At 38.2% G+C, this 14,651-nt stretch overlaps 1 protein-coding gene across 1 annotated transcript in view; it reads right to left on the bottom strand.

Moving 5' to 3' along the window:
- The window catches only part of slc1a7b (solute carrier family 1 member 7b), a 37,273-nt gene extending 30,822 nt beyond the window's left edge, over window positions 1–6,451 (bottom strand). The window contains exon 1 of the mRNA XM_062423728.1: window positions 6,311–6,451. Coding sequence (XP_062279712.1) covers window positions 6,311–6,451 — 141 coding nt within the window. The remainder of the gene's footprint in view (window positions 1–6,310) is intronic.
- Window positions 6,452–14,651: the final 8,200 nt, after the last annotated feature.

The raw sequence follows: 14,651 nt of genomic DNA, 5'->3' as shown, positions 1-14,651 counted from the left end.
GGTAGTTGGGAGTGATGAGGATGGATTAGCAAGATTGGGCAAGATTGAGATGGTTTGGACATGTGCGGAGGAGAGGTGATGGTTAAATTGGGAGAAGGAGGCTGAAGATGGAGCTGCCAGACAAGAGGAAAAAAGGTAGGCCAAAAAGGAAGTTTATGACATGGTGAAGGAAGAGAGATTGGTGGACATGACAGAGGAACATGTAGAGAACAGGAGGAGATGGTAACGGACAGCATGCTGTGGTGACCCCTGACAGGAACAACTGAAAAAGTACTATTGTGTTGTTCTCGGGCTGGGCTCTATCCACATCACAAAATAACACACAGTAAATGCTTTCAGTGCTTTAAATAGTGGTTTGACATCAGTTTCCGCCAACTTGCTTCTCCCCCACAACAAAACTCATGCAGTTACCATAATTACTGCAATCCTCCACTGTGTAATGTGCTTTTTCTAACTTCTTTACAGAAACCTGACAAACATTGCTTTCTAACTCCATGACAACTGAGCAAACCAGAGAAATGGAAAAGGTTTTTTCTCTGGCTGTGACTTGTTAGGCACTTTATTATTTTGAGGGAAACAAATAATCATGGTTCTGCTCTGACCTTAAGAGCACAGAGAGTTTGTCCTTCTTGACTGATGAGAATTTTGATTCAAAGTATCCTTGGTGTACATGTAAATTCTGCAAACTCACACAAAACAAAGCTTCCCTACGAGCATAAACAATGAATAAAGCATAGCCTTCAATTATTTATCCTATTATAAACATGTACTACTGTATGTAATGTAATCTGAAAATAAAGTTTGATACCCAGCTTTATTCTTGCCAGCACTGTTTCCTCTCTTTATTCACTCTCTAGTTTAATTGACAACCAAAACTTTCTGTCTCTTTAAGAACTCAACTTGAATTTACATTTCTCTCTTTGAAACACATATAAGATGTATTAAACTATTCAAACTGTCATTAGAAAAGCAGCCCAAAGGAATCTCTCCTATAAGAGAAACTGTAGTGGAGGTAGTTTGGGTTTGCTGATGCCTGCCAGTCTCATGCAGCCTACATTCAAGTGATAGCACAAACAAATGTATTCTAGTTGCTGAAGGACGAAACTGATTCAATTTTCAATGAAAAAAAAAAAAATTGGAATCTCTTGTGCAAGTTTTAACTCGGTTGTGCATGGCAGCGGTCTTCTATTTAAGGTACAGGTCAAAAGTGTTGGACACAACAGAGAAACTTTCCTCTTCAGCAGATGAATGTGAAAAGGGCCTTCTAGCCTCATACCTGATTCTGTACAGTGAAATTCAAACATCAAACTGAAGGAACAATATGTAAAACACATTTTTGAGTGGAGGGGAGGAGGAAAGCAATCAGAACTGTAAACCTTGCGCTCTGTTATTGGTGCTCCTTGACACAAAGAATGAAAGAACAGGAACACAACAGCTGAATGACAGTGGTCTGCTATTCAGTAGTGATAATAAGAGAAATATAAGTTCTCTAAGTCAAGAATGTGTGTTGCTCTATATCTCAAAGTAAATAAAAGAAAATAAACACTGATGTATGTACTATGGTGAAATCTCATGCTAAATTATCAATCAAAACCTACAGTATATGTATCTATGGCAGGGATGCGATGGGTTATCCTTAGGGCTGGGTATCGTTTCAAAAATGGCGATACCAGTACCAATCTAAGTACCCTTAAAGTGATACCAATACCAATTGAGTTATTCATTTGATACCCATCACACATTTTGTGCTCTTGCTTTTATCCGGTGTAACAGGCGTGTAGTGAAGCCACACTTTAGAGCGTTTAGGTTGCATCTTGGCTGCTGAACTGCTAACTCAAATTCACCATGACTTCACCACCACAGACGGGTTGTAGCTGCTGTGGCAGTGGGCCAATCACATGTCACATTATATCAAAGAACGCTTGTGTTGATTGGCTGTGAGCAAGTCCATACAAATAGTCATATTTTCATATGGGTGCAAAAAGGATTGATTGCAGGTATCGTTTGACGGCAGACGTTTCAATACAACTTAGTATCGATTTATTTCCTTCGATAGAAGGTATCGAGTACCGATACTCAGCCCTAGTTAAATTTAAATGACCTGAAAGCCACAATAACACCTGTTCAGTTTTAAATGATTTTACAGTGTCTCTCCAATCTATTAATATTCTTTTAACAAGCTTAATTTGTTCCCCTATATTTCCTTTGTCTATGAAAAGAAACAGCTATCTTAGTGCTGTATGTAATAAAGAAATAATTTCTTTGTGCAAACAATGTTTCATTTTGGGTTTTTTTTTTTTTATATAAGAAGTTCAAATCCTTCTAGTACTGCCATGTTAACAAGTTAAATTACATTTATATTGCTTAGAAATATTGAGAAAATTACACAATTACACATTTACACCACCTACTGTGTATTTTAGGAATGGGTGAAAAAATAAAATCGATTCACACAGTAAAATCTTATCTTCAGTGATTTGGAAGCAGTTTACAAATGGAAAAAAAAAATCATGACCACAAGGGCAGTGCAGCAGATGGACAGTATACAGAACACAGACCTTGGAGTCAGCTTGTAGTTCCTCCTCACAAAAAGGCAGGTGTTTGGGCACCTGGGATTTAATAGCTTAGTAATTAGCTTCATGAGATGAAGGCGAAGTAGTCAATCCTTTATACCCCATCAACTAGAGACCAATGTTAGTGGAGCGTATATATAACTCCAGCACTGTGGGTCAGAGGAGAGGTAGCTGGAGACAGACTTTTCATTTATTCCAACACACACACACACACACACACACACACACACACACACACACACACACACACACACACACACACACACACACACACACACACACAGTATCTTACCTATGTACTTTTGGCGTATTTACATAGACTTACATTAATTTCTTTACCCTAACTTTAACTACTGACCCAGTTATCAGTGTTTTACCAATTGGGGACACACCTTTTTTCCCCAATTGCTGTCCCCAATCAACCGGTGTTAAGTCTGGTTTGTGTCCCTGAAAGTGGCTTAAGTCATTACATTCCACCCCTCTGACACACACATCTGTCTTTACAAAAAAACAACAATGAACCAGTTACTTTGGTTAGTAAATTACACTCTGATTTCATTAGTCTCAAACAGGCAGGCTGTGATTAATGGAGTTAACATTTTCTAAATCAAAAGCCTGCATGCTCTCAAACACTTTCCTCTGATTTTTTTATGTTAATCAGTCACTGACATTCATCAACCAGCCAGTTATGTGTACACGTGATTTGGCACAGGGTAAACTGGTGTTTAATTCAATCTGGAATCCCTTTTCAATGGAGAATCAATTCTGAATCAAAGCATTGCACCAAATGTTATGTAATTTGTCCTCTCACAGTCTACTAAAGCCAACAATATATGTAGAAGACCCTACTCTGCTCTGTATATAGGCTCTTTCCTTGTATTGGATATAAAGGTCAAAGGAACAAGCTTGTGATTGGAGGAAGAAAAGCACTTGTTCATGTCTCATTAACACCATTGAGGTACCATTACATTTCAGTATTCAATCATACAGTTATTCAACATAAAATGTATAAATTGATATCTTCTTGTTGATTTACTCACTTCACACGTCTCTTTTTTCCCCCCTTTAACTGTGAAATTTGCTGCTGATGGTGTGATTCTGCAGATCCTCCTAATACTATAATCCAGACTTATGTCATAGATTCATCCATACATTTACACTCAATGTGTTCATGTATGTGTTTACGTAAGTTTGAATGACTTCCATTTTAAATTACATTGACTTCATCTATTTCAGGGTAATCCTTTAACTTTTTTGGCAATACAGTCGTCTAATTTCTCCTCAGAGATGAGTCACATCTGATTTTATCTCACTTTACTAATGCTGCACATGCACTTACACACACCAGCACACACACACACACACCAGCACACACACACGCACGCACGCACACACACACACACACACACACACACACACACACACACACACACACACACACACACACACACACACACACACACACACACTCAAACAGATTGCCTGTACTTTAAGGTCTTAGCTCTAAACTACCAAGGGCTCTGGGTCTCCATTGTCTGAAAACACAAAGGTCTGTGCCTCCTGTGTTACCTTGTAATGCGTCACACTGACATGCACTCTTATTTGGTGTACAATTAGAGAAAGCATTTGTTTGATTGGATTGTAATCCTCCATTGTGAGAGTAAAGGAGTCTATTTTTAGGCCTATTTAAGAATATGACAGCTTTAGTCAGAGGGGTGATGGGAAAGAAAAGGCTGCATTTTGTTTATGGGGCCCCTCGGTAAAGCTGCTCGGCGGCTGTATCTAGAGCACTGTGCTGAAGTTACGTCAGTCTATTTATTGTCAGCTTGTGGGCTTGTTTTTGGATCTGTATGTGTATGTTTTCTACCTATCAATCAAAAGCACCCCACACCTCTTCAAGACCCAAATTGCCCCAAGTGATGTCACTTGAGGAAATATCAGTTGGAGCTGAAGACTCCAAATTTTGAAAATGGGTTTGACAGATCTCTGTAGCCCACTCCTCAAATCTGCTTGAGTCTAGCGTATTGAGGCTGCATTAGCTGCTACTAGCATAACTGTCAGCTGTTGAGTGGCAATTTTGGTAATGTAGGCATGCAGGTTTTGACAAGAAATACGATGCTTAGATTACCACTGACGACATTCTGGCTCTGCTGCTTCGATTCCTCTTTAATCGTCATTCCAACAATGTTACACGGGTGCAATGCTAAATCTTTGAATACTTTTTGAATTTCCCTTTTGTAGCTGAAAGGTTGGAAAGATAACCTTGTTTAACACTATCTGACACTATTACACTATAGGTATCTTAGTAAGGTGTTCCAAAAATATGAAAAGGTAACGTATCTCAAATTTCCTGGTCTAGGAGGACAAAGTTCTGTCTTACTAAGGTGTTTGGCCACCATGTGCCACCAGGTCAGCTTCAATGCTCCTTTGGCATTGATTCTACACGTCTCTGAACTCTACTGGAGGGATGAACACCATTCTTTCAAAAGATATTCCCTTATGTGGTGTTTTGATGATGGTGGTGGTCCAAAACCTCCCATAGGTGTTCAGTTGGGTTGAAATCGTGGTGGCTGTGATGGCCATAGCATATGATTCACATCATTTTCACAGTCAACAAACCATTTAGTGACCCTATGGATGGGGGAATAGTCATCCATCTAAATAGAAATGTTTCATTATAGGATAAAGGTGATCAGTCAGAATAACTTTGTACTTATTTGTAGTGACCCTTCTCTCTAAAAGGTTAAGTATACCCAAACCATGCCAGCAAAATGCCCCCCACAGATTAACACCAGAGCCACTAGATACCCTCACTGTAAGGGTCAAACATTCAGACCAGTACCAGTTTTTCCTTTCATTTGTCACTTGTTTCTATATTTCATGCCTGATTGTTTCAACACTGTGACACTATATGATGTTTACAATTAAATTTAAAAAAAAAATCATACCCATGTTTCAGTATTCTAAATTTCAAATGCATTGGCCTCAGTAGTCAGTATCATATATTTGGTATCTTTGGAAACTTTGGGATGCCCTCTAGAATTAAAAATAAAGTTATAAAGGTTTAAACAACATTTGGTCGCACTGTGTGGGATTATGTTGACTGGCCCATCAGCAGGTTGCTTGCCTGTTAAGGGTTTAACCTATTTCCAACCAATCAGGCTTCCATTACTGTTGTTGTGTTTTCCCAAGCTTTCAGGCAGCTCTATTGCTTACCCATGCCACTGCAGTATGAAAATCAACAGGCAGAAACTCAAAGCTTATTTGATTGAGGTAATTCATTTCTGGTTTTATTGTTGTCCAAGGTGTGTTACTGTTGCAGATGGATGTGGGAAGTATTGATTTACCAGTAACCTATATCAAGAGAGAACACCTTCTCGTGCCTTCTCCTGCTTTACTGCATTTTTATCTATGATTTCACATTGATAATATGCCTTATATCAGCATAACCTCTGTGTTTTTTTAGTAAGTGTTTGCATCTTTTGACAGTTTCATTAATACTTTACATTACTGTTGATCAGTTTGCAATAAACTACCATTGTATCTTTTATGTTTTAAGTGTTTTTTTCTATCTTCCAGGCAGGGGTCTTCATGGTATGAGTATCTAATGTTATCCCATACCATCTAATGTTAGTCTATGTTGACTATTAGAGTAATGGGGAAAACATTCTCTCCCAAAAAACCATCTTCTGCCTGCATGACGTCACAGTGGGTTAAGGGGGAGGAGACAGACTGACCTGTTCTGTGAGGCGCTTTGTCCTCAGGAAGAATCCTAAAAGACATCCAATGACCACAGCCATCACCGACATGATGAGGAGTCCATTCTGCTTGCAGACGTTCTTCACCCTCACCCACACTGCGTCCAAAGCCACGGCCATTGTGTGTCACCTGTCCTGCGTCCTACCAGCAACCCATAAATATACCCAACCCCAGAGCCTGAAATCCAGGTGCGATGATGGAAAAAAAACAGGCAAGAAAAGAGTAAATGAAGTAAAAAAAAAAACAGAACAAAAAAAACCCCAAAAACTCCAGAATTAGATGTGATGCTGTGAGAAATATCCAATCATCTGTGGCGTTTTTATAGCACCTTCTGGCTCAGCATCCCTCTCGTCCTCTCGCTGCAGCAATCTGCACTAAGCTAAGAAGATCCTGTCACTTTCCAGGCATCCCCTCCCACCCTGCTCCACCCATCAGCGGCCCAGTGTGTGTTGAGTGACCCACCACCACCGCCAGGGGGATGGAACAGCTGGCAACCCTGGGGGTTAACATCACCAATCCTGTTAGAGCGCTACTGTATTAAACAGGTCTGAGGCTAGATTAAAGATCCATGAACAATTTGGCAAAGGTTAGCAGAGCGAAGGAACTTCACAGGCCTTCACAACCTGGTACACTGGAAAACAGAAGGAGGTCTGTGTGTGGTTTCTACAAATGTCTACAGCTTTTCTGAAATACAACCGTTTCATATTGTGAGGGGTTCAATCACTAAGACACTTTACCCACCATCTGCATTATACAGCAATAAGACATCTGCCTATGTAGAGGTAATAATTATTATTCTATGTAAAGCAGGGATATCTGAGCAGTAAAATTGCCACTGTTTGTTTTTTCTGTTCTTTGTTAGCTTTTCTACATCTCCTCCTGGGGTCCACCTTAGAATTTCACACAGAGAAAATTCAATTTAACATGACTCACCATAACTTACGATGAAATAACTCCTCCTGAGACCCGAACTTATCCTAGATATTTGGGATTAGAAGAATCTGATAAGTACAAAAACAAAGCATCGTCTTTGAACAGGAAGTCATTTTTGGAAGAAAAATCCTTATATGGGGACAACGGGTTTATTTTATTGTATAACAATTACTTCACTGGTGTATAAAATTATTTATTTCCTTAAATTCACACTTTCCCTTTGCAAAAACGATGATGTGTCGAAGCAAGTTGCTATTGCTAAAATGTGTGAAATTAGTATAGCATATCAAACTACAAATGTTATTCAGCATAAATGAACAAGTTTCAACCATAACATTTGATAAGGTTTTGTACCTGTTGATTGACTTAACCAAGAGGCCTGCCATCTCGTCTTTACACTGTTTTACACTGTATTGAGTTTTTTTTACCACTAGGTGGCACAAAAAAACGTGTACGAACAAGGAGGACAAGTCAAGTTAAGCAAAATGAAGTATAACATCCAGAAAAACCCAAAAGATAATGTTCCCATATGAGGATGCAAGATCGCAGGAGCATAATGATTGTAATGACATTTAGAGTGCTTCTACGGCTTGGATCGACATGAAACTCTCCTTGTGGAAACATCAGTACAAAAGTTCAACAGCTCTGTTAATAATAATAATGCAATAATAATGATATGTATGTATGTTTTTTAGTGAAAAATAAAAGGTACACAGGGAAGTTCACACAATATAAGATTACACACAGGTATTACCTTACCCCAACAAGACTTAACAGAATGAAATTGTGATAAATTATAATTTATGCTGGAAATGTAAAACACAGGTAAGAACCTTCCTGCAGTGCATTAGTGATACCATCCTGGGTTAAAGTTTCTTGTCGAGTGCAGTAGTCCCCATGCACCTGTGTGTTTATTAGGGGATAGATCTCAAATACCAAATGTATCAAAAGGAATATTTTCTGTTATTGTGGTAGGTTTTGTCATAACCTCCAGAATTATCTTAAGACATTGGAAAACGGCTGTATCACCAGACCTGAAGGACTGGATAAATGAGTCTATGCTCAACAGACTGAAAGGCAACGTGGACAATGAGACAATCCTTTGGGAGGTCTTTTGGACCTATAATAGGACTGATGGTCAACTTGGTTCAGTGTACCAGTGAATGAATACAGTACAACCCCTTCCTCTCTATTATGAACTGAATTTCTCACTTCCATTTATTTTTATTTCTAATGATTTCCATGCTGTTTTCACATGCAGAGTAGTGTTCCTCATGACAAAAAAATATTTGTGGCAAATTGGAAATGCATGAGGATGAATTCTGAAAGATGCCACATCACAAAACACACAGTATTTTAATCATTAGAATATTATTATTAAATATACGATAAACACTGGCATACTTATAGATCAGTCATACAATTATGATTATAATAGTCAAAATTCTCATCAGGACTACTATTATTGTGGTTATTATATAATTATCATATCATAAAATTGGAGTGCTTCATGAATTTGATACATAATAGATCAGTGCTTTTTTCATTTTAGCCATTGAACCAGAGGCTGTTAGACTTAATTAACTATCTGAAGAGACAAGCAGCACTGATTAGTCTACTGGGTTCTAGTCGGAACCCAAGAAAAGACAGCTCGCTCCAGCTCATCACCTTCAATCCTGATGATGACAGCTACGTAACTTTTCCTTAATGAAAATAACTTTGTGTTGATACAGTACAAAATATTTCATTATATTGTGTTCCGTAACCTTCCAAACATATTCACTTATTCATATTATATTTGAAAAGTAATAAGTAAATGCTGTATTTTAAATTAGAGATAAACCACCAAATCATCGATATTACCTTCGGTACCATTGAATCTTTTAACTTCTAACAAGCTTTGCTAAGCAACTTCTGTCCCAAGACTGATTTTTAAAAAGCGGATAAATCAAGCATGAAAATCAGTTCACAGAGGTGATATTCAACTGTCTTCCTCTGCTCTAATTATCTACCATCATACAATTTCCCTGTCAACTCCACCAGTATAAAAATGTTCAGAATGTAAGGTTTTGACTTCTAGTTTGTATTAAATGCAACCCTTCCTAAATATGTATCTTAAATATTAATGTAAATGTGATCACATTAAATGCATAGGCAATGGCCTTGTCTGACATTCCTGGAGGGAGATAGTAATCTTGAGAGTTTTTGGTTCTTGGCTGGCATCTTTGCTCATTATTCAAATTCTTAAAGCAATTTCAAATGCTGAGGCCGCCGTGATGAATGTTGAACTAGCGAAGATGTCTTACAGGGAGCGGGTGGTTTGCCTTTAGATCTCTCTCTGTGATACTTAATGATCAAGTTGCTCTAGTCCATCTCCTACGTGGAGCTGTTCTTGCATATCTCTGCCCTGTCTGAGAATGATTTGAATAAGTCTATGAATATATAAATGTAGTTATGGCACTTTTGAACATGAAATGTTAGCAGAAAAATGTGTAGAGACATAGAGAGGGCCCTCCACCACCATCATGCCACACAGACACCTGTACATCAGAGTTTGAAGAACGTGGTCCTCATCAGCTGATTATTTTCAGACTCTAATCAAAGCAATACTACTAGATGTCAAACCACTTCTTTTTTTTTTTTTTTTTTTTAAATGAAGCTGTCCCAGTTTCATACCATGCATTATTATTATGACATATTCACTTTGTATTAATATTGATTTTGTCAGTCAAACTACAAAAAACTGCTTTCTACAAAATGATAAAAGATGACAGAGAAATGAGCACCAATACATTTATTTTGTTTTGGATAAAAAAAATAATGTATTCCCTGAAGATGATTCTGACAACCCATCATTATGGTGCTGCCAAAATATAAAACTGTAATGGTCTGATATATATCTTTTATCTAATTATTGCTCTTTTTATGTCCCATCAGCCATGACTGAAGGAATTGTAACTTATATCATGCAACAAAAGTGTACTGATCTTATTTCAAATGAATGTGTTTCTTTCTGAAATGATAGTGAAGTAAAATCAAAAGCATATAGAGCTTTGATGCACATATGTCCCAAACATCACAAACCCTACTGCATGCAGGACATAACAGATAAATGTCATACCACATTCCTCAGATTTAATAAACTCTTCAAGTCTATTAACCCATCTCTGTATGGCCCTCAGCCGTCTGAAGGGTCACCCATTAGTTCTAAAAGAGACCTGCATTTGAACTCGAACAGAGCTCACCACGCAAAACGCAAAAGTAATAAAGAACAAAGACAATGGTAACTGATAACAATAACTTAAGGTTTAAATGACAGATACATAAAGTGGTGACACATGGCAACCAAGCCTCAGGAAGTGCACCAGGCTTTGACTAACATCAATAGGTTCATTCAAAATACGCCAGGCCTGTGCAGGTTCAATCACTGGTGATTACTGCACAATGCATGCTGGTTAAATTTATGTCTGACCATGGATGTATAATGGTTGGTACTAGAATGGATCAGCTGCAAGGAGGATTTGCAAAACTCTTGTGTTTCTTCATTGTGTGTAACCCTAACCCCTAACCCTAACCTTAACCCCCAGGGAAGGATGCGATTAAAATTAATTGGATACAGAAAACAATAAAATGAACAATATAAAAGGATTTGGAGAACAAACTGCAATTGGAACAGCAACTTATTTGCTGACCTATCAGACCTAACAGTTTTTCTTACAAAAAATAACTTAATTGACAGAGAGATGATGTTATCCAGTCTGTAAACCAAAATAACAATCCAAACATTTATGCATCTTAATAGCATGAAATGAAATGTATTACAGATTGATCTGTTCATTTTAATATATTTATAAGTATGTAAATGTGGGGATATCTGTTCCAATAGAGCAGAGGCAGCACTGTTATTCTGTTAACAAGATGAAGCTTCATTTGACATTTAAACTAATGTGGCAGCTACAATTGTTACATTTCATCTATCAACATTTATCATTTATCTTCCAAAATGAATTATATCATATATCAAAATACTACAGAGACATTAGAGCCAGCGGTAAATCACCAAAGAGCCGCACAGATCGGATCATCAGATCATGTTCTATTGGAATGATGACAGACGTCGACATCTCGTTCATCGCGGGAGTCAGGGCTGCTGATTTGAGAGGTAGCGACTCCAAAAAAATTGCAGCAGATTTACAAATAAGCATTATTTGGATAAAAACCACATATTGGGAATCTACATGGTTACTTTCTCACCTGAAACGATATTGAAACTTAATAACGTGACATATTCACGGTTTTACAGCACAAATTACAACATAAATTACAACTGCTTAATCTTTGCCATCACTGCCAGTTGGTGTGAAATGCACTCTGGGATACTTTGCCTTGGCCGCCTTTGACTGACCAGTGGTGTAACGTCATGACTCAGTCAGTGACTCAGTCAGTCAGTCAGTCAGTCTGCTGTTGCAGCCTAGCAGAATAAACACTGTTTTATTGTACAGTGTGTAAGGAGATTAACTGCAATTTTAGCTATGGATTTTCTAATCCTTGTCTCTCTTGGAGGGAAACAGTGCTTTTTGTACTGTTCAAAAGTGAAAACCATTAATTTTGTCAATTTAGTTTCCTGCAGTTTCAACAAAGGAAGAGGGAGGAGGTTTGCCCAACCTAGTCTTTATCCCATCAGTTTAGTGACATGTTTGAGTTGTAAAAATACATCCTGATGGCTGGTATAGAGTCATTTTACCACCTTGACATCGCGTGACTGCCTGTCCAGAAGGACCTGCAGCTGTGTCCAATGACAAGCTGTATTTAAAAGATACCTCCGTTTTGCTGCGTGGTACAGAAGTAGTGTGCATAAAGGCTTTACAATTCAGATGGATTTCATTCAGTAATGTATGTATAAATGCCTTATGAGAATAGCCAGGGGGGATTAACAGAAAATGCGTTTGTGTATGTATATGTAGAGTAACTGTCAGAGTACTGGAGTCCTGGCTTGTCACGTGAGATTCATAATAATTTCTCTCATGAGTTGTTGTCGCAGCTGTCATTTACTTTTGGATGTTAATCTCTAGAAGGATAGAATGTGGTTGATTGTACATTCAATTTTAAGACAGGTTTTTCCAAAACTCATTACAATTTTATTGAATTTTAAACAAGCCTACAAGGCACAGTATTATAGTAATGATTTATACTTACTTTGTAATTGCAGCTTAATAAGTTTGACTACAGGAATTGCTTAATTTTTAGAATTATTGAGAAAGTGGGACATATTATGAACAATCGCAGAGCTACAGTAGCTGGTGAACTAGTGTAGCTAATGTCAAATGCTAGCCACGTGAGAACATGTTAGCGCTTTAAAGGGAGTGTGTCTATGTTCCCTCAGCCCTATGTTCCCTCAGCTCTATGTTCCCTCAGCTGGCTTCCTGTTAGTTACTTCCTGTAAAACCACAATTTATCATTTTTTCATTGTGTAGATTAAATAAACAAGATACAACATGGTGCATAGTAAGCTATAGATGTGTAGGTGTATTATTTGACTCCTAGCTGTAGCTCCATATTTAGCAACATGAGATTGATCATCTAACTCTCAGCAAGAACGAGAATAAAATGTCAAATACTTCTTTCATTATATAATTATTATAATATTTTGAATGTGTAATGACTGAGTTTAAAAGTTGAACAACAGCTAAAAAAGCACCTCGGGCTAGCCTCTGTGCAGTCCAGGTGGTGGAAACTATGATTGTACTTTGAAGACACACTCCTGCTGTGTGTTTGCCTGAACTGGCCCCTCTCTGCTGCACAGATTTCATTTTTATTTATTTATTTCACCCAGAGAGGAGTTTTAATCTTTCGTTTGCCCAAAGCCAGAGTGATTCAGGTCGCTTTGTCCTTCACAGTCTGTCCTCATGATGAGACCATGTGTGCAGCAGTCAGGTCGCTCAGTTTGTCAATTTAATTCCCCCCCCCCCCCCCCCTTTTTTTCTTTTTTTTTTCTTTTTTTTTTCTTCTTTTTTTTTTGCAGTGCATACCTCCCATTTGGCTTCAGGTGTACTTTTAAAAACTTGGTTATGAGGGAAAATATTGCCATAATTGAGTTTTTGATAAACGATGGAAAACAAACATGATGCAATAAATTCTTAAGGGTATTACAACATCTCCTACTTAGAATTCCTATTTTCCAATACCATATGAGCAAGAAAACCATATTCCTCCATCATGAGCTTCCATTCTACTGCAAAATATAAAGATGCTTTGCAGAGAACCCCAAACCCCTGATAGCACACATACACACACACACACACACACACACACACACACACACATTCCTCTCAGTCTTTTTTATTACATAGGGAAGAATCATGAATAAAGCCCAGTGCCGTGGCGTGTTGCCTGTGTACGTGTGCCAGCCGAGAGCTGCATATGTGTGAGTAAAGTATGTGCTCGTGCTGCTATCACATGTTTTGCCAGACTCTATGGTCACTAATCCCTCTTTTTTGCCAATATTTCCACTCTATCTGGTTTCATCAGGCAGGGATTACACAGGATTAGACAACCTCCCAGAAGCTGACATGCATTCATTCATTAAAAAAACTAAACTCAGTTGCTCACACGCCTCCAATCCAGCAGAAAAAATGCACCAATTAGGCCCAAAGCGATAACATGTATGAGTCACGCGTTAAAACCTGCCGTACGGAGTTTCTTCAGATTGATTTATGTGGAATATGGCTAAGGGTGTTGTGTTGTGTTGTGTTTGCTCTGTGATTATGTAATACAGTGATGACAGCGTGGGTCTCTGATGTCATCAGGAGTAGTATTGAGGTTGTAGTCTCACAACCTTCGTCTGCCCTTTACCTCGGAGCAGCAGGCAATCAGTCTGCAGAGCGTGATCCTCCAGCAGCCTCATTCTCCAAATGATTACAACCACAAAGTTTATATTACTGTACTGACATACACCACTGTGTAGTCTTATGTAGTTTAAGTGTTAGTTAAATGTTCTGAATTAAACATATAATAGTTGACCAAGCAGCAACACGTCATAATCATTTCTACATCTAAATTCTAAAAACAGACATCATATTTTTTCTTTCTGATGCAAACTGAGTCCCTTTGGATGCAACCTTGATTCAACCAGTTTTGTTTTCTTTTTGCAATAGTCTCACAAAGCCAGACTCTCGCTGTGGTCTGCTAAGGCTCATTAGGCATCTGCTTGGGACAGATGTCATTTCAAGTAAGCTGTTCACTAGATGACTGACAGTTCTCTCCATCAACACAAAGCCTACTGGCAGCTGATTGGATAAATGTATCACTCGATGGGCTGCGATTGGTCTTTGACTCTGACTTTCAAAATAGAAAAAAAAAAAAAACATGGAGGTTTTCAATCTGGAC

Source organism: Scomber scombrus, chromosome 8 (genome assembly GCF_963691925.1).
Source record: "Scomber scombrus chromosome 8, fScoSco1.1, whole genome shotgun sequence".
In the NCBI taxonomy this organism is placed as follows: Eukaryota; Metazoa; Chordata; class Actinopteri; order Scombriformes; family Scombridae; genus Scomber; species Scomber scombrus.
The sequence above is the reverse complement of the archived record's forward strand: the minus strand, read 5'-3'. Positions and strand labels throughout refer to the sequence as shown.